The sequence below is a fragment of the Artemia franciscana genome, chromosome 21, assembly GCF_032884065.1.
Source record: "Artemia franciscana chromosome 21, ASM3288406v1, whole genome shotgun sequence".
In the NCBI taxonomy this organism is placed as follows: Eukaryota; Metazoa; Arthropoda; class Branchiopoda; order Anostraca; family Artemiidae; genus Artemia; species Artemia franciscana.
In genome coordinates, this window is record NC_088883.1 from 26,323,151 (window position 1) to 26,347,176 (window position 24,026).

Below are 24,026 nucleotides of genomic sequence, written 5' to 3' on the forward strand. Positions count from 1 at the left end.
TAAATTGAAATAAATTGAAATTCAGGTAATTATCAGAATCTGAATTCATTTTCTTAATCACAAAATTTACATTATGATACCAGTCAAAAGGCGGCTTTTTATAGTTCAGAGTTTTATTCACCAATAGATACAAAATGGAAATACAATACTCTTATTCCCCCTCGAAAGGCTCCATGGCCAGGGATACAAGGGATACAATCTCCAAGCATTGAAAGGGTTCACACTTATATTTGATGCTTACATATTTTTGTTTATTTATGTTAGTTTGCCCTTTATTTATTTACGTAAATTGAGTTCTCTTTTGCAGGAGCTGTGTGTTGGCCTTTATTTCTTTCAACTTTTAGCCATTATTCACTACTCCACCTAGGTCTAAATATGTACTGTCTTCGTAGCTTTACTTACCGTAAGTATATTTAATGTTGGTTATATTCAAGTGGTGTATTTATGCGTTTCTTAAATTATGGAGTCTCAGCTCCTAATTCAGCTTTAGTTTTTACTTCTATTTTAACAAAGATTATAGTTTTAAAAAAGATTAAACACCCTTTAAAATGCTATCAAACAATGCTATCGCGGTAATAAATTCTAAGTAAAATGCAACCCATGCAATATTTGCCGAAATTCTAAAGAAATTACGTTTCTTTTACCGAATTTACCGAAACTCTAAAGAAATGACCTTTGATATCTTTTCATGGGGATTCCAGAATTCATTCACATTAAAGCTATCTTACTAAAAACTAGTATGATTTTTGTCGGTTTTATTCAATTAGAGAAATAGCTATACTCTAAACTGAACAGAAGCAACTGAATTATGTACTTCAATAGTATATTTGTTTTCTGCCTTTTCTCTTCCTTCTGTTTCTCATTTAGATTTTTTTTTAGTTCTTCGGTATTTATTGTTTGTCTTCTTGTTATTTTCTTTAAGTCTGTATAATTATAATGCTTTCACTTCTTCTTCCTTGCACTGGCGATGCTTTGTTGCGTGTTGTGAATAAAAACAGGTTATTCTAAGTCAGTTTCCAAATGGCATAAAAGGCGCTGACGTAGCTTGTATTTTTGAAAACGGACATCATGGACACTGATTGACTATCTAATTTTCCTTTGAAGGAAATTGCCACTTTTCACTACATAATAGCCACACAATTGTCAGTTTACCATCGAAATAAATAAAAAAGTTGAGGAGAAAATTTAAAATTTTGTTTCATTTTTCTTCAAAATAGTTACGATGGCGAAGAAGATCAGGTGTTGATGTGACAAATAGGTGCCTAAAAATAGAATAAATTCTACCGAAAATCGTTGCTTCTGTTTTCATAATTCTGTACAGATTTGGTTAATCGGTGTTGATATTGGCTACCCCTGGCCAGTTCTTTTATAGTGGGGCTTTTATTTTATTTCTGCTTTGAAATTAAATGGTCTATTTTTCCGTTTCCTGTTTTCTTAGTTTTTATCATGTTTTGCTTGCTCTACTGTCAATATTTTATTATTCTGAAAAATTAAGTCTCTTGAATCCAATGACAATTTGATTTTTGTAGAAAGAAAAATGGATTCTTCGAAAAAAAATTGTTTTTGTAAAAGTTTTGGTCTTCGATTTTGCACAATCATGTTAATCGTCATTAATAATTTTTATTACAACAAAATTATTAATCATTATCAGGGGATTGGTGCTCTGCGCGGCAGTAAGGGGCCAAGGGATTGATCCCCGCTGCCACTAAGTTGGGTGGCAGGCTTGCTACTTGTCCTTGTAAAAAGACCCAATAGCTGGAACGTCGATTCGACGCCCTGTACGGCAACAATGGCTCTGGGGGATCCTATTTCTTCATCGTTTAGTAAACATTTTTTTTGTACTGCCTGTTGGCATAGAAAGGGAATTAAATGAAATTGGAGTAAATAAATGAAAGTAAATCAACAAAGTAAAAAAAAACAAAAAAAACTAGAGGAATTACAGAAAAAAATAGCCACAGTAACAATCATCAGTTTTGATAAATTAGGAACAAGTAAATGGATTTAGACCCAGTGCACTCATTAAGTGTATTGAAAGAAAAGGGAACTGGAGGAATTGCTAATAAATAAATAAAGTTACATAAACAAAGGAAACTAGAGGAACTACGGAACTAACAAAGAAATAAATAAAAAAAAAGTCACAGTAGTATTCATCAATTTTGGTAAATCAGTAAATGAGTTGGGGAACCATTAAGTGTGGTGAAAGAAAGGGGAATTGGAGGAATGGGCAGTAAATGAATAAATCATATAAACAAAGTAAAAACGGGAAATTGGAGGAATGAACAAAAAGGTAACACTGACGATCACTGATTTTGATAAATCAATAAATAAAGTAAATTAATGTAAATGAGTCGATAAGTCAATGAATGTAGACACAATACAATCATAAAAAGTGGTGAATAAATGAATCAGAGTTAATAACAACATAAATCAACAATGTTAAAATACTATATTTAAACTTTATTAATGGCATTTTGCTAGTTCCTCTAAGTCATGTTTGTCAAATGAAATTTTTATTTTTCAACAAGTCGTAAGATTACTTTTTTTAGAATAGCAAGGCTTCCAATTTAACATAGTTTTACCCTCCCTACGAGATAAATGCGTAGGAACTTGTTTCGAGAGGGTCCGAAATTTTAAGGCTAAGCACAAAAAAAACAAAAAACACAAAAAAACGAGCTTTATGACAATAATAGGAAACTCTAGAAGTTAGAAGGTATGTCTTTTTTAGGGAGGGCCAAGGGTTGAAGATCTCCCGATGAGTACCTGCCCGTCCCCCACCCACTCAAAAAAATAAATTTATAAAAATAAAGGATAAAAATCCTCCAGTGGTATTGATAATGGAAAGGGCGTCAACAGTTGATGATGGTTCAGTTTGTGCGTATTTTTGTACATGGACAGGTAGCAAGCCCATTGCTAGACCTTCTATCAGCTAGGATCGAATCCCGGGCCCCATGTTGCCAAGTAGATATCGATCCACTGCTCCACCACAGGATATTTTTCGTAAAACACTTTTAAATTTGCCAAAACTTTATATCTGTTACCTGAAAACAAGGCCGTATCCTGGGGGGTGGTTACCTGGTTTAAGCCCCCTCCCTCTGAAATTTTGTCCGACTGGTAAAAAAAGTAGCAAAAACGCAAACAACAAGTAAAAAGTGACAAAAAGTATAACCATATTTTTCATGTTTTTTGTAAAGTTTCTTTTGTACTACTGGAATAAAATTTTGGATAAGCCATTGCCAGAAACGCTTCTAAATTAAAACATTCCTGGTAGCCTTTATGTTTTTCTCTCCTTTTCTAATAGTCGTCGGTTACCCCTGATTGCTCAAATGATTTTCTTCTTTCATTTCTTCTTTCATTTTCTTCTTTTTCTTCTTTCGTTTTCAGCTGCTGTGCATTCACTGGGCCAAGAACAGTTTCTAGGTCTTTATATCTCTGGTGGTGTGGTAGCCTCATTTATGTCTCATCTGCATAAAGTTGCTACTAATCAAAAGGTTCTCAGTTTAGGAGCTGTAAGTCTTTTTTTTTTTTTTTATTTTTTTTTTTTTTTAATAACAATCAGGATGTTTTTCTGTATATTAATTTCAGTGGTCACAGTATTCGAATAAATTAACTTTTATCAATTAGTCTTAGTTAATTAATATTAATAAATCGATAAATATTAACATAATACCTAAACTATTTTTTAATTAAAATGAATTAACTACTAATCAGAAAGTTCTTCTTTTACGAGGTTTAATATTAAAAGCCAACAAAAACTAAATAAGGGAACATTTATATTTTAGTCAAATTACAAACCGAATAAAAGCTTCAAAAGAACAGGAAATAAAGAAATCCTGTATATTAATATTCATATAATAATTCCTGTATATTCTTGAATAAAAAAGGGGCATCTCTTAACCCTAATTCAATTAACATACTTAATAAAATATCTTTCAATTTAATTAAATACCAATAAATTATATAAACCTTATTTACTAAAATAGGATTTTTAAAAACCTGAAAAGTAGTTAAATTTTCAAATCGGTTTTCAAAAGCTTACAGTTCAATAATTTTATATTCAACCTCGTTGAATTGGCGAAAAAACTTAAGAACATATACATTTCAGAACATAGAACATACATTAAGAACATAGAACATATATGTTTTCCAAAAAACATATACACCCTCTAAATTCTAATCTAGCCTTTGTGCAATTGGCTCTTAAAAACGTAGAAGCCAATAAGCATTGTGTCAATTTTTTTTAATTATGTTTAAGTATATTTAAATGAAACCTCCCAGCTCATGCTGCGAGGTTTCTTTCTTCATCTTTGTCTGCTTTTTATTTTCCTTTTATTTTGCCGTTTGTTTTCTGGATTTGTCTTGCTATTCTCTGAAAATATTCCTGTTACTTTGTGTTACTATTCAGCTCTACATATTTCTTTACCTGAAAGCGATTTTGCCGAAAATAATAATTTTTTTTTGGAAACTGAGTTGCAAGCGTCATCTTGTGTAAAAAACAATTCTCTCTCGAATGGAATAATTGACAATGCTATGAGACGTCTCTAACTACCTGTATTTTGCAGTTCTCTTTTGCCCAATTGCATATTTTTCGATTTCTTTAAAGCGGTTTTGTCGTTCTGTCAAAAGTCTCTGATTTGCTGAACAAAAAGCTCAACTTTACATGGTCAGAAAGTTGGTTACATGGTCAGCTTCTTGTGCCTCTCAAAATCGTAATCAAATAATGAGCAAAATGATGCAAGACATCCTGAAGACGCATTCACACGCCCAGAGTATAATAATGAAGTATTCTGAGCAGGGCTGTATCCAGGATTTTTTTCGGGGGCTGGGTATAAAGAAATTTCAAAAAAGGCATCCAAATTTTGCTTATATTCATTTTCGTTGCGTTTTTACGACTCGGTAAAATATTTCGGGGAAGGAGGTACAGATCCCCTAGCCCCCCTCCCCTTGATACGGCCTTCATTTTGAGTATGGCCACTCCACGATTCAGGAGATCGACTTTAGCCTAGTGCCATTTTCAAAGGTGAAGTTACTACAGTTTAAGCAAGGACTATGTAAAAGGGTATTCTGTAAAATTTCGTTTGCGGGTACTACTCCTATGGGAGCGCTGATTGCACCAGAGGCTAGTTTAATTTTGCACCATATTGCACCAGAGAAGGCCATTGCCAAAAGTGCCAGCAGTGAAGGTTGTGGAAAGGCTTCTGCGTCCTGTACCTTCTAGTACAGTAGTTGGTTTGCCAACAGTAAAAATAAAATACGTTAAATTGCTTTACTGTTTCTTGCAAGGTCGTATCTAGGGGGGAGGGGGTTAAGGGGTTTGGACTCCCCCCCCCACCCCCAAATGTTTATCCGGATCGTAAAAATGTAAACAAAAATGCATATAACCAAATTTGTGATGCGTTTTTTTAATTCTTTTTTGTAACCCCCCCCCCCCTGGAAAAAAATCATGGATACGGCTCTGGTTTAATGCCAACAGTTAATGTGGCATATGTTAAACGGCTTATTAATGATTGCTACAAAACGGAGGTACCTAGTACTTAAGCTGAAATCACAGCTTGGCCCGAAGTAGGCTCTGCCTCCGAAGGTTAAAACTTGAAATTCTAAGGTGCTTTTTGGTAAGTGAGACCTTTCACTGATCTCTGTAAAACTCCCAGTTAATTGTCGAAATTGAACTTGTCTATCAGTCGAAATACTTTTTGCCGAAAGTCGCATTTCTAATTCAGACTGGGCCAATTCCGTTTTGCCATATCTTACCTATGCTGCGGAATTTTCAGGTGATTTTACCGGAATTGATATTCATTCCATTCTGTCTTAGGAGTGGCTTACCGTAGACCAATAAAAATAAGCACAACGATATAAGTGATATTTCTTCTTAATTTTGAAACAAAAATCAACGCTCTAGCTATACCCAATTCTGAGATAAAACTTTCAAAGTTTTCAAACTCATTTATCTCCCGTTTTTGGAAAAACAGATTCGGCAAAACTATTTTCAGGTGACGATTTGTTGAGCAAGCATATTTAGCACTGCTCTCGATTGGCTAGAGTTGAAATTTTATCGGAACTAATTGTATTTTATCAGCTTTACTAACTTTACTTTCCAGTTACAGTTCGGCTTTAAAAACTCAATCAAAAGAAATCCATACCATAATTCAAATAGGGTACTAAGTTTTCTTAGAATTTGGAATTTAGGATTGGCTAGAGTTGAAATTTTATCGTAAGTAATTGTATTTTATAAGCTTTACTTACTTTACTTTCCAATTACAGTTCGGCTTTAAAAACTCAATCAAAAGAAGTCTATACCAAAATTAAAATTGGCAGTTTCAATTAGAGCTGTAAGTCATGTTTTTACGCCTTAAATCAGCTTTTTGTTTGTTTTTAAATCGGCTTTAGAGTTAATTAAAAATTAACTAATTATTAAATTAACTTATTAATTAACTAATTATAAGCTGGTGTAGTCCATAACGCTTTGCTTTTACAAGTCAGCTCGATGAAATACTTAGTAGAATTTTATTTGCTTCTGAATCAACATTTTGATTTGTAATTTTCCGCTTTGGATTAGCTTCTTCGAATTGGCTCTATGAACTTGGAAGAAATTTTTGAATTGGATATTTAAACTTTAGATTTACTAATTTTATATTCAACCTTGCCGAGTTGGCTTAAACTTCAAAACTTAATTCGATTCGGCTTTATCATATTCTTCTGAAACTTCGTATCTATTCCTCGTATGCAACGAAAACACAGCTTCAATAGATTATTTTTGTCTCTCCACTTGCTGGAGCCTTTCACCCTGGCAAACCTTGGCAAATAACACCGGCCACCCTGGCATATAATGGCATATCTAATAAGACGTTATTTGCCACCCTGGCAAATAACGCGCCGTAACTTGGGCCTTTAGCTCCTTTGTAACTAATTTCAAGAAAAATATAAACAACAAATAGGGAAGGAAAGATGTTGATGGCCTGGAATATAGGATCAGGGGTGCCTATTAGGAGGGAGATCAATTGCCCTCCTAGACTTTGAAAACATTTTTTTCGGTATTTTCATTGAAAAAATCGGGAACCCCTAGATTTTGAAAAGTATGATTTTTGTATATCTACGTAAAAAAATAATCCATGCCTTCCCCCTCCTATATTTTCGTGAATTAGCTCCCCTACCTGAGATCTTTCTACAATTCCACATTATTGGTTTGTCATTTCCTAGTAGTAAACTATCTCAACTATTAGTTTATTTGGAACCTATCCTATTTCCCGTTTGCGTTTACATTTTTGTCATGAAAAAAATGTTTTTAATTTATGTAATTTAATTTAATTTATTTAATTTAATGTAATTTAATTTATTAATTTGACCGTTTTTTATTTTCAGTCAGGTGCCATTTTATCCATTTTTGCGTTCATGTGCTGTCAGATGCCTAATTCGAAGCTGGAGTTAGTATTTTTACCTGGATTTAGCTTCACCGCGCAAACTGTAAGTCTGAATAACTCTTACCTTGGTTTCTTCGTAGGGGGAGGAGGTTACAAACGTCGGAAGGGTGTATTTTAGAAAACTAATTTTCTCGTTTTTCTTGGTATGTTTTTCCTTACCTCAGGACAGAAGATAACCGACGCCTTCTTCCCCGCTGTATCCAGATATGGCTGAAACCAAATTGTTGTATAACAGTTTATCGTACTCGGAGGCATCACTCTGAGTCTTGGGGGTCAAAAACAAGTAAGACACTTTTACTAGCATTAAATGATAAATCGCTTTTAGTATATTCAGCACTTAAAATCAAGTTCGCAATTAATAAAGCTAGTGGTTGTATGTTACCACTATAAAAGGAGGCGGAGAGGAATACTTTTTGTACAGGCAAAAGACTCATAAATAAATTACCCGAATTTATAAATTACCAGGTCCTTTAATTCTGAAGCTTTCTATACATACTTCGAGGTCAAGACCTCAACCCTGAGTTGAACTAGCAAATGAAAATTGTACGTCAGGTTTTGTACATGCAAAAGGCTCATAAATAAATTACCCGAATTTATAAATTACCAGGTCCTTTAATTCTGGAGCTTCCTATACATACTTCGAGGTCAAGACCTCAACCCTGAGCTGAAATTTGCAAATGCAAATTGTACGCCAGAGTCGCATCCTCTAAGCACGTCCAATAAGCTCCCTCGAATAGATCTAAAAACTTTTGCAAAAAAAAAACTTTTGAAAGAAAAGTAAAGAGCTCCATTAAACCAAAATGAACTGAAATAAAGTCAAATAATCTTCCATGTGTAAAACTACCACAAATCACCATCAATAAATAAATGAAACCCAAAACGAACAGAAGTGACAATAAACAACCAAGTCTTACTCAAAACGAGCAGAAATTAACATGAGTAGGGCTAACAACCTCCATGTCTCCTCAAGACTAAAACACAGTTTCGACTTTATTGAAAAAAAAAAAAACATTGACTATGTATTGCCAGTCTAATATACATATGCTGATATTTATTCCTCAAAGTTTTAATAATTGTGTGTTTATTAAAGTCAAAAAAGTGATAAAATTTTAAATGTATTTTGTTTTCAATAAAGCACAAATTATGTTCTCCTTTTACTTTTATCACTTTACTTCTCGCTTTTCTTTACTTTTTTACTTTTCCCAATCTTTACTTTTCTTTGAAAAATCTATTATGTGGTAAAAATTATTGAATTTAATATCTGTTCGTTTTTTTATTGACATAGTCATTTTCATGAAGAAACAGTAAAATTCTATATCTTTTGGTTTTTTTCTATAAGAGTCTATATTTTGATTTAATATTTGTGTAGAAATTTTTTTCAACAATTTTTAATCCGGACACAAATAGTATTGTTTGATTTAATTTTATACCTCCTCAAGTTGACCTGAAAAATAAAACTAATAGAATTCCCAAGCAATTCTGTCTATGCTCTTTGACAACCTGGACATACCTGGACTCCATTGATCTATTTAATTCTTAAGAGCAGAAGTAGTAATGGTAGTAGCCCCGAAAGTTTCAGCTTAATATACCCTATCCTTCTCGGTATATTGCTGAAGTGTCTTATTGGCAACCGACATAGAGTGCCTTTTGATTTAGTTTTCAAGCATAATATGCCAATTGCGTAATTGTAGGGGTTCGATTTAGTCATTATCCCAAGGGATATACTTTCTAGACCGTTCTATTCTTCTGAATAAAATGTTTGTCTCAAAATTTTGACTGGATGTGTTTGGTAAATGAATGGGACTGGGAGAAAGGCTGCTTGCCCTCCAATCTTTTTTTACTCTTAAAAAGGGCACTAGAACTTAATTTCCAATTGAATTAGCTCCTTTAAGAGTTTCAATGATATGTCTAGCCATTACAGAGCGGCGCTGCCTGTGATATTGCTTTTATGTTCTTTTGGAAATCTGCGTGAGTATAGTTTTTTCGTTTAATTGAAACTCCTCTTAAATGTTCTCTAAAAGTTTCACTTTAATACCCTTAGCCTCATTAATTACAGTAACTGTAGTGGTAGTATCAATGCTATACACATAGTGCATTCTGCCTAGTTCAAAATCCGCCACAACTTACCGTTAAAGCTCTATCTTATTTATATAAGCTGTTCTTGTAATATTGCTTTTTCATCTTTAAGAAAATCCGCATGCTCATACTTTGTCTGGATTTAGTTTAACATCCGCCTAAATATTCCTTAAAAGCTTCACCTTAAATTCTCTTAGCTTGCGTCGCTAAGTTGTAGTAGCATTAGTAGTAGTATGCGCATAGCACCTTTGGTTTCTTCAACATTCCCTTCAACACACGCTGAAAGTTTCAACTTAATAACCGTGCGTGACGCATTTCTGATACGTCCCCTTCACAACCTGTATGGGCATAGTGTGTTTCAATTTAGTTCCATACAGTTTCAATGTTTCCCAAATTTTTCGCCTTAATGCCCTTAGTTTTAGTAGCAGTAGAATTAATACTAGTAGTCTTAGCTTTAGTGGCAGTAGTAGCAAAAGTAAAACAGTTCAAAATAGGGATGAAACCTTTTAATTGACAGTGAACAGATATAAAAATTTTTAACTGGATATTTCGAACACATATACAGTGTTCATCATCAGCAATAATAATCATCAGTTTTACTGCTGATGATGAACACTGTATATGTGTTCGAAATATCCAGTTAAAAAATATTATATCTGTTTACTGTCAATTAAAAGGTTTCATCCCTATTTTGAACTGTTTTACTTTCGTCATGGAAAGGCAGTGTGGTCTTCGAAGTTATCTAAGTAGTAGCAGTGGAAGAAGTAGTATGAATAGAAGTAGTATCATTAGGATGCAAACATTTTCTTTTGGTTGCTCAACGTCCTCCACAACAAGCGCTGTTAGTGTCAACTTTACACAACAAACTTTTCCTAAGATATTGTTTTTAGGCCCTTTTCACAAATTGCATACAGACGGTGTGCTTTGATTCAGTTCAATTTCTCCCTCAAAATACCTAGAAAATTTCACCTTCATAACCCTAAGCATAGTTGTAATAGTAGTCGTAGTAGTACTGGTATTACTGGTAGTAGTATTAACAGTAATAGGGGTAGTACTAGTAGCGGCAGTAGTATTTACTTAACGTCTTTTGGTCAGTTGCACATTCTTCTCATCAAGTCAAGAAGTTTTAAGTTAATACAATAAGCCGCATTGCTTTTATGTCCTTTTGATAACCTGTATGTTCATATACTTCATGAGATTTTCATCTCAGTGCTCTTTACCATACAAGTAGTTGCAATTGAAGTAGTGGTTGAAGTAGTAGTAGTATTAAATGTAGCTGGGATTGTACTACTAGTAGTAGAGCACACATATTGTCTTTTGGTTAGATGATCTTCTCCTTTAGTGATTCTCTAAAAGTTCAAACTTAATACACAAATTTATTATTCAGATACGTTCTTTTGACAATGTACATGCAAATAGCGTCTTTTGATTTAGTCCAAATTTTCCCTCAATATTGTAAATTAAGCAATGTGGTAGTAGTAGTAGTAGTAGTATTGGTAGCAACAGCAGAGGTGGTACTTGTAGTAATAATGGTAGCATGCAGAGATTGCCTTTTTGATCATCTCCCTTATCATTTCTAGAAATGTCCTAAATGTTGTAGTTATAGTAGTGTTAGTTGTAGGGTGCACATATCATCTTTCCGTCAGATTATCTTCTCCTTTAAGTGTTCTCTAAAAGCTCTAACATAATATCCAAATTAATCCTTGAGATAAGCTCTTTTTACACTGTATGCACATAGTGTCTTTCGATTTAGTTCAAATTTTCTTTCAATATTTTAAATGGAGTAGTGTGGTAGTAGTAGTATTGGTATCAGTACTAGGGGTGGTACTTGCGGGGGTGGTGGTAGTACTTGCAGTGGTATTGGTGGTACTTGCAGTAGTAGTGCTAGCATGAAAATGTTGTCTTTTTGATCATCTCTCTTATAATTTGCTTGGAGAGGGGGCTGGCACCCCTTCACTCATTTTGACTCTGAGAAAGGTCACTAGAACTTCCGACTTCCAATCAATTTAGCCCCATCCGATCCGAAGTTTATGTGGCCACCTGTTCCACAAATACCTTGTATGCTACGGGATATAAATCACAGCCCTTACCCTAGGCTCGGGGGGTGTACACCCTAAAGAAATTGTTATATGCTCTTTGGACTATTGTGAACAGAATGGTTATCTCACTATTTCGATCTTATGCGGTTGGAGGAAAGAGGGCGTAAGGAAGGGGCGAGCTAGTTGTTTTCCACAACTTTTGATTCTTAAAAGGGAACCAGAACTTTACATCTCCAATCAAATGCGTCTCTTCTAAAGTTCAGACGACCACCCCTTCCATAAAAACCTTATGTGCTCCCTGGGTATAATTTACAACCCTTGCTCCCAGTCTCTGGGGAGTTGTGTCAACCCTGAAGGCCTTGTTATGTTATTTTGGACTATTTTTTGAACAAATGGCTATCTCCAATTTCTATTCGGTCCATTTGGGGAAATGGGGCGTAGAGGGGTTATTTGCCCTCAACGATCACTTTGACTCTTAAAAAATGGCACTAAAACTTCTTATTTTCAATCCAATGAGTCCCCTCCGAAATTTTTACGACCACTCTTTCCATAAAAACCGTTTATGCGCCAAGAGCATAACTTAAAACCCTTGCCCTGGGGAATGTAGGGGTTTTGTCATCCTGTAAGACATTATTACTAGATCTCTCAACTACGCTGAACAAAATAGCTATCTCAAACTCCTTCTATGCATAGTGGCCTTGTCTAAAAAGAAAATAATTAAATAATAGATTGTTCCCATATCGCTTTTTACTTTTTACTATTGGTCTCCCTATGATTTACAAAAAGACTATGTATTATCCGAATCGGTAAGACTCGATTTGGCACTGAAAATCGCGATATATACAGCTAGTGGCCCAATATATCATAAAGGGCTTTAATATAAAGTGGTGGAGAAGTAATGACACCTTATCTAATACCTTATTGCAGAGGAATAAGAGCCATAAAAAAGTCATCACAGGCAAAAAGTAGCACACTTATGAGGCAAAAGATTCATAAAATACATTACCAGAATTTATAAAATATAAGGTACCAAGGCCGCACCCATGGGGGAGGGTTAGGCGTTTAAACCCCGCTCCCCCTAAAATGTTTGTCTGACTCGTAAAAACATAACAAAATCGATGTAAAAAAATATGTTATGCGTTTTTGAGGGTTTTATGCGACCCTCCCCCCAGAAAAACATGCTTTTGTAAAACACCCCCGAAAAATAAAATCCTGGATACGACATTGCCAGGTACCTTAATTCAGAAGCTTTCTTTTTATACTTGTGCTACATGTAACAGTTGAAAGGTCAAAAGTAGCAAATGCGAATGTATACTAAAGTCGAATGCTTTACGCATGCCCAAAAATGCTTCCGAAGCTCCCTAAATTCCATTAAAAGATTAGTTATTAGACTATGGATTTGTTCCCTGCTATTTCCTTTTTTGAATTCAAACTGCCAATTCAAGGAAGAAGAATAATATTTACTAATTACTCTGTAAGTTTAAGTAAGATGCGGTATTATGATAAATATTAAAAAAAAAAATTAGTTCCACGATTAAATAATAAAGGAAAGAATTTTCTTTTTACTTTTTTGATGGGAGTGGACACATACTTAAATGAAACCCTTATCTAATAAAATGAATGATAACACTTGTTTTAAAAGTATAGTTACTTTAGAAGCCCAAAAGTCTAATCTAAAACCTACCCGTAAGGAGTTTAACGAGTTAAATTTTGCCCATCTGTGTGTATATGTGCTCGATGGAAAGTATGTAGACAAGTAAATATACTTCGGCCGACAAAACTTAATTTCCCTAAGTAAAATATGATTTCCCTAAGAATACATGTAATAAGAAAATATTGTAAGAGTACAACTTCTCTGTTTATTTCATGTAAATCCCCAATTTTATAATCCCCAATTTGATACCGCCAATTTTATCGTCGTAAGAACGAAATTCAAAGGAATCTTTACCCTTAGTTATTACAGGCACCACAATACCGGTACAAAACGAATCGGGAACCAGACTCGAATTTAAAGTTACCTGATATAGAATTTAGGAGTACGTGACCAGAGCATTACTACTTTATTGTAGATCCATATCATATAACAATTGACACCACAACTACTACTACTAATAAACAGCAGCACCCAGCCGCCTGAGGCCAACACAGCTACGCACCCTCCTCCTCCATCCCAAAATATTCAAAATCTCCCTCTTTAAACCCTCCCAGGAGGTATCTATTTCCTTCAAATCTTTCTTTATGAAATCCTCCCATCCCAACTGTTCGCCGAAAAGGACAATCTTTAGTAAAATATCATCCTTCATCGGCAGAACGTGCGCTAGCAATCTCAACTTTTCTCTCATTATAGCCTTGGAAAGCTGGATTGAACCACGCTTTTCATACAGCCTACTGTTTGAAATACGGTGAGTCAGCCGAATGCCCAGAACAATCCGTTGGTAATTTCTCTGGAAAACATCTATCAAATCTTCATCTACTTTTCGGAGCGCCCATGCTTCAGAGCCCTTCTACTTGACAACTGTCCTGTAGCTTCCAATATTCCAATCTTGGTATGCATACTTATTTTGATATTCTTCCAAACTTTTTTAACTGTGAAAAAACACCTTGAGCCTTGGCTATTATACTCTTAACATCTTCACTGCTCCTACCGTCTTTACTAATAATACTTCGGAGATAAGGAGGGAACAGCCCGCCTCCTATGTGGAATAATTTCTGCTAGTTTTAGGTTTTAATCTTACTCTTCACTTTCATAATAACGGTATAGACCAGGAATATTCCTGGAAATCAAGAGTTATTATATATCAATTTTTACCTCTCCTTCCTTAGAACTACTTCTGTACTTATCTGAAGGCTCAATGAGAGTGAGGACATTTTTGCATTAAAATGCACTATTTGACGCGCCTGCCTCTCCCTAACTACAAAACGATCAGAGAACCCTACTGTAGAGGTTTCAAGCTCTCATTTACAAAAATTTGACATGTTGTATTTTTTTTTCCGAAAAGATCACAGTATGTTGTGTTTGTTTTCAGGAATGATCGTATCAATCAAGTGTCCTATTAGATCATGAGTGGGCTCATTCGAACAAAATTTAAAAGTTTAAGTGCTGTTTTAAGTAACCAAACAAATTGGATTGCAACTAGCCCCTTTCCCATTCCCCTTTTTTCCCCATAGACATCCGTATGAAATTTTGAGATACCCATTTGGTTTATCATAATTTAAAGTTCTAATAAATATGCCGGGGATAGGCTGGTTGAACACTGATCACTTTTGACACTTAAAAAGGCGCTAAAACTTTCTATTTCCAATCAAATGAACCTCCTCCAAAGTTTATATGACAATCCCTTGCATGTGAAGTGTGTCTTGTAAAAAAAAAAAAAAAAAAAAAAAATAAGTAAATGGTAATATTGAAGGATTAGTGGATATACTAACAGTGTAGTACTTTGCTACAGGTAGCGCTAGAGCATTGTCTACTGATCTGATTGGTTTCGTTCAGATTTTTGCTCAGAAAATGTCGTGAAACGTTGATTTCTAGTCGTTTTTATTTTTCTATTTTGCTACTAAAAAAGGTTGTTAAATTTCAGAAATATCAGTTGTATGGTCATTTTGTTACCCCTTAGGATATATGATCTACATTTCGAGATATCCATTTTGTACTTTCTATGTAGCTGCTCAATTTCGCATGCAGTGGAATTTTTCGTGGGAGGGGGAAATATCTTGGGGGTGCCTAGCACCATTTTTGGTACTGACGCTGTAAAACCGATATCATCTGAAGTAGATCATGTGAACCAATACCATTTGCATCTAGTTGTAGTTCATATAATGAACAAGACAAAAAAAAAAAAAAAAAAAAAAAAAAAAAAAAAAAAAAAAAAAAAAAAAAAAAACACCTTGTGAACCACCAACAGATGAAAGTGAAATTCCTTTCGTGGTAGCAGAAATCCAGTCTGCAACAAAGTATTTGAAAAACAGCAGAGCCGCAGGAATATGGAATTCAGCTGATCTCCTGAAGAATACATCACCACGGATGCTTTGGCTACAGATACTTTTCTCTCTAATAATGCCCATAGAATGGGTTCCAAAGGAGTAACATGCAGGAATAATTTTACTTCTATAGGAAAGGAAGAAAATCAAGAGCAAATGTTGAGCTACAAAGGGATTATTCTTTCTCTTAGTGCCCTCTTTGCAATGACTCTGCTTGACTGCTGAAGGAATATTCTGCAAAAAGAGGCAAATCCAACAAACTGCTGTGCATTAATTGTGTTTTTGTGCCAAACAGTCTAAAGGCATGTTGTTCGCAAATCAAAGATATCTCATGCATAATAGTGGCACCTTGATTTTTTAGGACAAAAACGGAGTTTATAGTGTTTAATTTAGTATTCGGAAATGAAGTTGGAAATTTTTGGGGAAGTTTTTGGAAATGAAATTTTTGGAAACCATCTGAAGTAGACCATGTGAACCAATACCATTTGCATCTAGTTGTAGTTTATATAATGAACAAGACCAAAAAAAAAGAAAAATGCTAGTATTCAGTTTACAGCACAATTCCTAATTGGCGTCAGAGACCTATTAGCAAGCAGTTTCATCAAATGTCCTGTCCTGTTTATATCCCAAGAGGCCATAATTACTAATCTTGTAATTTTTTTTTGTTTAACCTACTTCCTCCAAAACAGTCAACTTCAAGAGTTTTTGAAGGTAAAAGAAATTTATTATAATAAAGAAACAACAACTACAGTTTAGTGATCATCCCGAGAAGTGAAAAACTTGTCCGGGTGGTGGCAAAATATTCATTACAACATCATAGGCAGCGCAATAGCGCTGCCTAAGTAAAGAGCAATGTGGGCACAGTGCATTTCTTTTCTCAGAGTTAAAACAAGAAAAACATCCAGTTAGGAATCACAGACCTAATTGGCAGAACCAACAATTTCATCAAATGTACTATTTGATTTATAATTACTTAGAGACCTAATTAATTACTTACATATTATTTATTAATTAATTACTAATAATACAGTAAATTCCTAATTTATTGTTTTATTTGTATCTTTTCTTGAATTTTCGCAAACAGAATATTTGATTCACTTTTTAGTGAATTTTGTGGTCACATTGTGATTTAAGTCACAAATCGAATAATTTTATTAAATTTTTTTTATTTAGTTGCAGATTTTACCAGGTGATGAAAACTCGACCACAAAAAGTTGTACCTACTTGCCTTCACTATGGAGTTCACAAATAAACATCGTTACTAGTTGTAACTTCTGATTTCGCAAATTTCCATGCAGCGTTAAGGACATAACCAACTGAGAGGTTAATCTTTTCCACTAAATCAAAACATCGTCGGTGGGGCTTGTGAAAAGTCTTTCTGACACAACCCACAACAGGTAGAGCAAAACGCCGAAAGAGTAGAATTTCAAAGAGAATTTAGAAGGTGGTTGGGGAGAATGCACATGGGTTATGTTTATTATTGATATTTGCTTTCGTTTCAGGCCTTAATGGGAGCTATTGGATTAGATGTTGCGGGTTTACTTTTCCGGTGGAAGTTGTTTGATCATGCTGCTCATTTAGGTGGCTCTTTGTTTGGATTGTAAGTTGTTTTTTTCTATCTTTTGGTGTAACTGAATTCTAACTCGAATTCATACTGCCCTATATGCCTAAAGCATATAGACCGTTACCACTAAGGCCACAATACTGAGAGTGTGTAGACTGTTATTGCTAATTGTGGCATTGCTGTTCAAGGCTTGTTCTGTGTAGAATGTTGCTTATTTCGGTGGATCTCTTTTTGGATTGTAAGTTATTTTTTTAAGTTTTCTATCACTTTATTAAGTATGAAAGACTTTTCGTTGCTAACCGTTGACCGCGAAAAAAAGTTTTCTTTGTTGACAAAGTTGGAAATGTTCGATAGTGTATCTTGCTTACATATATGGAGTTGAGGGCATAATACTGTCACTAGTGAGTGAATAATACTGAGTATTATTACTCAGTAGTGAGTAATACGTTGCTATTGAATTAGTGAAATATGTAATTTGAATTCATAAAGGTATAATACATTCCCTGAGTCACTTATTATCTCATTTACTGTTTATACCTGGAAGAAAGTGGTCAGTTGTAGTCCAAAAGTTGGTTTCCACTGGATTCATCACCCATCCCCAGCCATAGCTCCATATCCACATGACTTCCCACCCCACCGTCTCATAGGTCTCTGCACTTTTCACCAGTCAAAACTATAAGTTATTTATAATTTTATAAAAGTCCAGATTGTTCCTTCAGAGGCTTGATGGGCTAAAATAGCAATGTGAACCTCTAAATTATTTACATAGAGCATCCAGGCTGGGGATGGGAGAACATGTAAGCTCATCTGCCATATCCCTACATATAACCACCCCATAATTCCATATTCATACAACTCCCTACCCTTTAACCCTCCGTCTCGCAGGTCCCTGTACTCCTCATTAGTCAAAATTATAAGTAATTTCTAAAATTTCAAACAAGTTCAAATTTTTGCTTCAAAGGTCTGCAAGGCTGAAATTGCAATGTGAACCTCCAAGTTATCTTCATAGAGCATCCAAACTGGAAGGGGGGAATGAGTTTGCTCCTTTTCTCCATCCCTTATGTGTGAAGGTCTTGATAAAGTTTGCTCCTCTTCTCCATCCCTTATGTGTGAAGGTCTGATAAAGTCCCTGATAAAGGACTGATTATCTCAAGTAAAGAATTCGAACTATATCTAAGCCAAACCTTAATTCATTACTCCGTTGAAGTATATAGGGACTCTCTTGAGACATGCCACATGAGGAAGCTTTCTAAAGTTGAAAGTTCCTATAAAGGTCCCTGCTTTGTAACTTCTCATCAGTAAAATTAAAATTAATATCTAATTTATATAAAAATCTAAATTGTTGCTTTGCGAGTTCATGAAGGCAAAATTGCAGTATGAACATCCGTAAACAAAACACTCTATCTAGACTGTATCTAGATAGATCTAAAGTATCTAGCCTATACTACATAGTCACAACTATCTTCTAATTTCTTTCATAGTTTTAAGTCATCTTGATTGTCAAAATAGAATAAATGGACTATTTTTATGATCATAATTACGATTTATGCACTTTGCATTTCTTGTAACTCCAGATTGCTTATTTGCAAACATTATTTTCTTTTGGCAACTTTATTTTATTTTTTTTATTGGCAAGTTCTGATTTTTATGTACTTACATTTTGATGCGAATTTGCAAACCAACACAAAGCTAAATTCTGTCAGAAATCAGTGAATCGTAATCGCAAGCGTCTCCGAGTGAAAACAAAAGCTATTTATAAAAACCTTACGATTTAAGGATTTTAATGCTTTATACAGCAATTTATCAATCATTTAGTCTGTTATACTGTCATATTATTTCTAAAATTGTCATTATTGTTTATATTATTTTTTTTAGTATATTTACTTAGTGGTTGCCCTCTTCAAAAGGGAATATGTAAATAAAACAATTCTTACTTCATAATATGCACAAAACTCATAGTAAAAAGATTTTCTGGGTTGCTACCAGTTTAATTCACATTTTGCTCACCTTTGCTTATTTTTATAAATGTGTTTTTGTCTGTTCATTTTACCTGGTCCATTCGCATTTCAGTGACAAGCGCCATCTAAATTTTCGATCCATGAAGAGAGCGCTTTAAAAATTTAACGGATTTTATTTGAATTCCACATTTATGCAATAGATCAAACATATATGGAATGTTATAGATAGCACTTTTTAAGTAAGATTGTCGATTTGTTAAATTGGTAAAACTTGATACCATAAAAATATCGATGGTATTTTATTTCCAATTATGTAGATGGTATCGCCAAAATTTAAGGCATGAGTGCGCACATAGAAAATTGGAAAAAAATGTGACTGAAATGGAAAACAACCCAGAAAATCTGTTGACTATGATTTTGTGTACATTATGAAATAAAGATTGTTTTAGTAATAATTTTTTCTTATGACCCTCATGAGGATAGGCTGCTTGTAAAAGGTTGGAGCTGTTCCGGTTTTGTAAGATGGTTTGGGGTCTTTGATCTGTCATAAGCCTCTTCTCTCGTCCCTATCTTAAGAAGGGGAACCTTTCTTGCGTGGCCTCAGTGGTATCAGGATGGACCTTTCACGAGCTGGCCTAATCAGAACCGTGATTGCAAACGAAGCTACAGGGTGTCCTTGAGGAGTGGCGCCGTAAAGGAAATTGTACACTTTTAGACTACCACCACTGCTCTGAACTCCGGTTAATGCATATTTTTCTGGATTTGTTTATTTTGGTTGACCTATTGGGCTGAAAACCTTTTGAAGTCATCTATTATGGGCTGCTCTCCAGTTATAGAATAATATTTGTAAAAGAATACATAAACAGTCGGAGGTATTAGACTTGAGATTGCTTGTGTAGGACGTCGTCTCTTATAGATAAAAGAGTACCGCCAAGTGTGGATAACCCTGTAGTGACCAAGATTTTCCAAAGGCTGATGTGCCCGGGGCTGCGTAAAGTCTCCATTCAACTGGAAATTGCCTTGCTATTCTAAGCGTAAGCGCTTCGTGTAGACTTGACAAGATATATTACTCCCTGATATGCACTGATGGGATCTATTGCTTTTCCTGAAGCCATAACAGCTTCAGTGATTTAAGAGGTATGAAAACGTCAACTTTAACGTTACAACGTTAAAAAACAACTATCGTATTGGCGTTGTGACTAATCTAACTCAAACGTTTGAAACTGGATTTATTAGGAGTTTCAGAAATCCATGTCTAGGGGAAGTTAGGTGATATGAAATTTGCTTACTCAGGCTGAAAGGATTGGCTGAATAAGCAGGGAATAAGGCCCTGTAAGCCTATCTTGACCAAACACTTGGAAAACTATAGGTTCTATCGCTATCTTAGCTCTAGAACTATCTACCTTGGTTCTACTGTCCTAGGAATGACGCATGGACGGATAACAGATAGACATATCTATTAAAAAATGAACTAACATCATTTTTATACAATCCTAATAAGGGGGGGGGGGTTAATGCCAGAATTGCCTCTCACTCAATTGGACTATCTGTCTTGGCTTTTTTTACAATTAGCCATGACTTGATGCCCACAACTATTCCATTTTAATTCACGGCTAATTAGTTCAATTGAGTGAGAGGCAATTCCGGCATTAATCCCCCCCCCATTTAATTAGATTGTATAAAAATGATGGTAGTTCATTTGTTGATAGATATGTCTATCTGTTATCTGTCCATGTGGTTGAGAAGGTATTAATAATAGAATTCTAGTTGCTCATTTTGCGACTAATAACTGTAAGTATTAGTCGTAGCAGTGACTAATTAGTCATTAGTCACTGCTATGGAAAATAGCAACGGATGTAGACTGCTGCAGTTTTGTAGGTATAACAATATAGTTATAACCATACAGTATAATATTACATACATAACCATACAGTGTATACAGTACAGTATACACTATAAATGACTAAATATATTAATATGATGTTCATAGGATATTAAGACAGCTAATCTTATTGATCGTGTTATTGTAAATCTAAGACTGTCAGGATCGATAGAAGATACTAGGGTATAAAGGAGTACTCTTATTGATATAAAAGTAGAGATCACCATCTAGCCATCTATTAGTGTCTGAAGTCTATTAAAATGTGAACTGTCTTCCGGAAAGTTGACGATGGTCGACTTCAAGATGAGAAATGGAGAGAAACCTTCCGAGGAACAGTTGAGTCTGAAACTGGATTGTCTAGAATTTGACAGTATAGAAGATAGATGGAATAATTTTAGGAAAATAATTTATGAAGTTGCTGATGGTGTCTTAGGGGAGAAAGTTAGGAACGTAGATAGGAATATTAGTGAAAAAGCCTTTATGTTAATTGAGAGAAGAAGATGCTTGTACAAGAAGCATTTGAGTGGTAGATCATATGGAAATAAGAGGGATGTGAAGAAAGTGGAGAAAGACACTAAAACATAAATTAAGGAGATGTATTTTTGTTTTTTCATATTTTGGCTGTAGCTCTCTGGCATAAATGCAAAAAAAGTAAAGATTGGCGTTGTTGACCGATCACTTAGAAAAGTAAATATAGTGCTCGTTATTTCAGGTAAAAACTTAACAAACATTGATTTATCAAGAAAAAAAATCTTGTTCTTGTGAAAAACTTAATTAAGGTTAATTTGAAAACGTAATCGTATTTACTCCTGTGACCAAAATTTTTCCTTAATGTTCTTTTTTTTCTCCTTCTTTATTTTATGTCTGAAATACCAACAATTCAGCCATAAAATTTTGAGATCAGAACTTCCGCATTCAAAGATTTTGGGAAAAAACTAGGTTAGAACACTTTCCTGGGCAATTCATGTTTTGTTTTTATAAAAATTCAAAACATCCACACTTTTGCGAAAAAGAAACAAAACACAAGCTTTAAAGAAAGTTTTTGCAAAAACTGCCAGTGATAATTTTTGCAGTTTATTATTTTAATATAAAATTTATATTTAAAGATTCGTTATTTAAAGAAAGAACGTAAACAAAAATGAAATAAATAAGTGAAACTTTTCTTAGGTAGTTAACTCTCCCCTGTGATCAAGTTCCATTTGTACACACTAAATTCTAATTAAAAACTTGTTGCGTAATGCCTAATTAGCATCTTAGCATCACGATAATTTATGATTGAATTCCTCGACTGGGCAGCCACTTTTTGCTTTATGGATTTTATACCTATTATCTTTGATTTTTATCCAAAAATAATAATAAAATAGACTAAGAAACATTTTATGGATAATGATTATACTTTGGAATGTTTTTGAAATGGTAATGTAAGCATCAATAGTTTTTAAATACAATATAGAATTTACAATTATTTAGTCAACAAAGATTATTAAGCTAAAATTAAGTTTTTCAAATACAAGTTGAAAATTAATTTAGCAAAACAATTTTTAAAAAACTGTCTAACTTGATTAATGGTAACTCTGAAATCGATTTTCAGCTAAATTCTATCTAAGTTTAAGGGTCTTTACCCTCTTCCGTTTTTATAGAGTATATGGCAGTAATTCTAGCTTTAATAATCTTGTAGATTTATTTATCATTGTAGATAAAAAAAATAGTGCTAAACTATGTTTTGTATTTGAATTAAACTTCAAATAATATAGAATGAAACAAAAAAAATCGAGTACCTAAATGTATACTATGAAAACGCGGATTACAGATTACTTTAACTCAGGGTGACGAAAAATAAACTACTGACTATTTTTGGCTATTAAAAAAGCAACATGTCAATATTTTCCCTTGGGATCGGTTCCATTTCTTAGTGACAGATTAAGAGAAATATATGATTTATCTTAATGCGCATTGAAATTTTTTCCCGGCTAGGTACAAAAATTGAAATTTTTTCCATTAAAAATGGAATCGTGAGGTAATCCTGACACAAAAAAGTCTTCATTGACTTATACAATGTTCCGAAACTACCATTTTTTTTCAGTTTTGAAAAATTTAATTTTTGAGTATTGAAGAAGTTTTTTTTATTGTTTAGTTCACTTTGGGATAAAAGTATTTTAAATGATTTTTTTAACGTTTATAGCCCTTTTTACTCTTTGATTTGTCTTCTACAAGATACAAAAAAATTCTCTGATATATCATCCTAGAGTAACAAATTTATGCTTTAAATTATAATTTCGCTTGTGAAACCTCATCCTGAGACCCCGTCTACGTCTATTTCACACTACCAAAGTACTACTTTCATGTAATGAATACGTTACCTAAAAACTGTTACATAATTGATACTTGATGATTTTCTCGTTGAAAAATTGATCTCCTAAACATATGTTAATTAAAAGCTTTAAAAAAAACTTCAGGCTGGGCACAAAGAAAACCTCTTAAGCTAAAAACCAAGTTTTTTAGTTTTAATTTATAAATCTTTTATATATTAAATCTTTTTTAATGTTTTATTCTTTTTGGTTTCGATAATGTTTTTTTTTTTTAGTTTCTGGTATAAGTACGGTGATGACATATGGTCTCGAAGAGGTCCTATAATTCGTTGGTGGCATGATCTGCGTGAGAATTTTAATAATCGATGAAATTAATACAAATTTTATAGGATTTTGTTAAGAATTTATACATGTTTTAATTTAATAGGGTAAATAACCGCATATCAAACGCAACTGTTTCCTAACCTACTGAGACCTGTCTCCTATCAGGGTTTTAGTTAAAACCTTTCAAATAAGCGTAAACAAATCCAAGTTGCAGGAAAACAAAACATTCTGACCACAACAGCAACTATGTCGGACAATGACTAAAAGCAGTTTTATGGTTGTAATGGTAAAAACGTAACATTTCACGAAACGGTACTAACAGTTGCTTAGTTTTCTTTTTGGGTTAGAGTCGATAATTTTACCGATATTATAGTTATACCGATGAATTACCGATAAATATTCCTATATAATTATACCGATTAGAGTCGGTAATTTTAGGGGACATGACAGGCTATAGTACTGGAGGGTAGTTCTATAGCTT

General features: G+C 34.0%; 1 protein-coding gene across 2 annotated transcripts in view; it reads left to right on the forward strand.

Annotated features, from left to right (window-relative positions):
* Positions 1-23,612, forward strand: part of LOC136040595 (presenilin-associated rhomboid-like protein, mitochondrial) — a 63,581-nt gene extending 39,969 nt beyond the window's left edge. Inside the window, exons 5-9 of one of the 2 annotated variants that reach the window (XM_065724851.1) lie at positions 308-403; positions 3,382-3,506; positions 7,357-7,458; positions 17,011-17,108; positions 23,497-23,612. In XM_065724851.1, coding sequence (XP_065580923.1) covers positions 308-403; positions 3,382-3,506; positions 7,357-7,458; positions 17,011-17,108; positions 23,497-23,590 — 515 coding nt within the window. In that variant the 3' untranslated portion in view covers positions 23,591-23,612. Of the gene's footprint in view, positions 1-307; positions 404-3,381; positions 3,507-7,356; positions 7,459-13,877; positions 14,076-17,010; positions 17,109-23,496 lie in introns of those variants that run through there. The other variant, XM_065724852.1, reaches the window with a different exon arrangement.
* Positions 23,613-24,026: the final 414 nt, after the last annotated feature.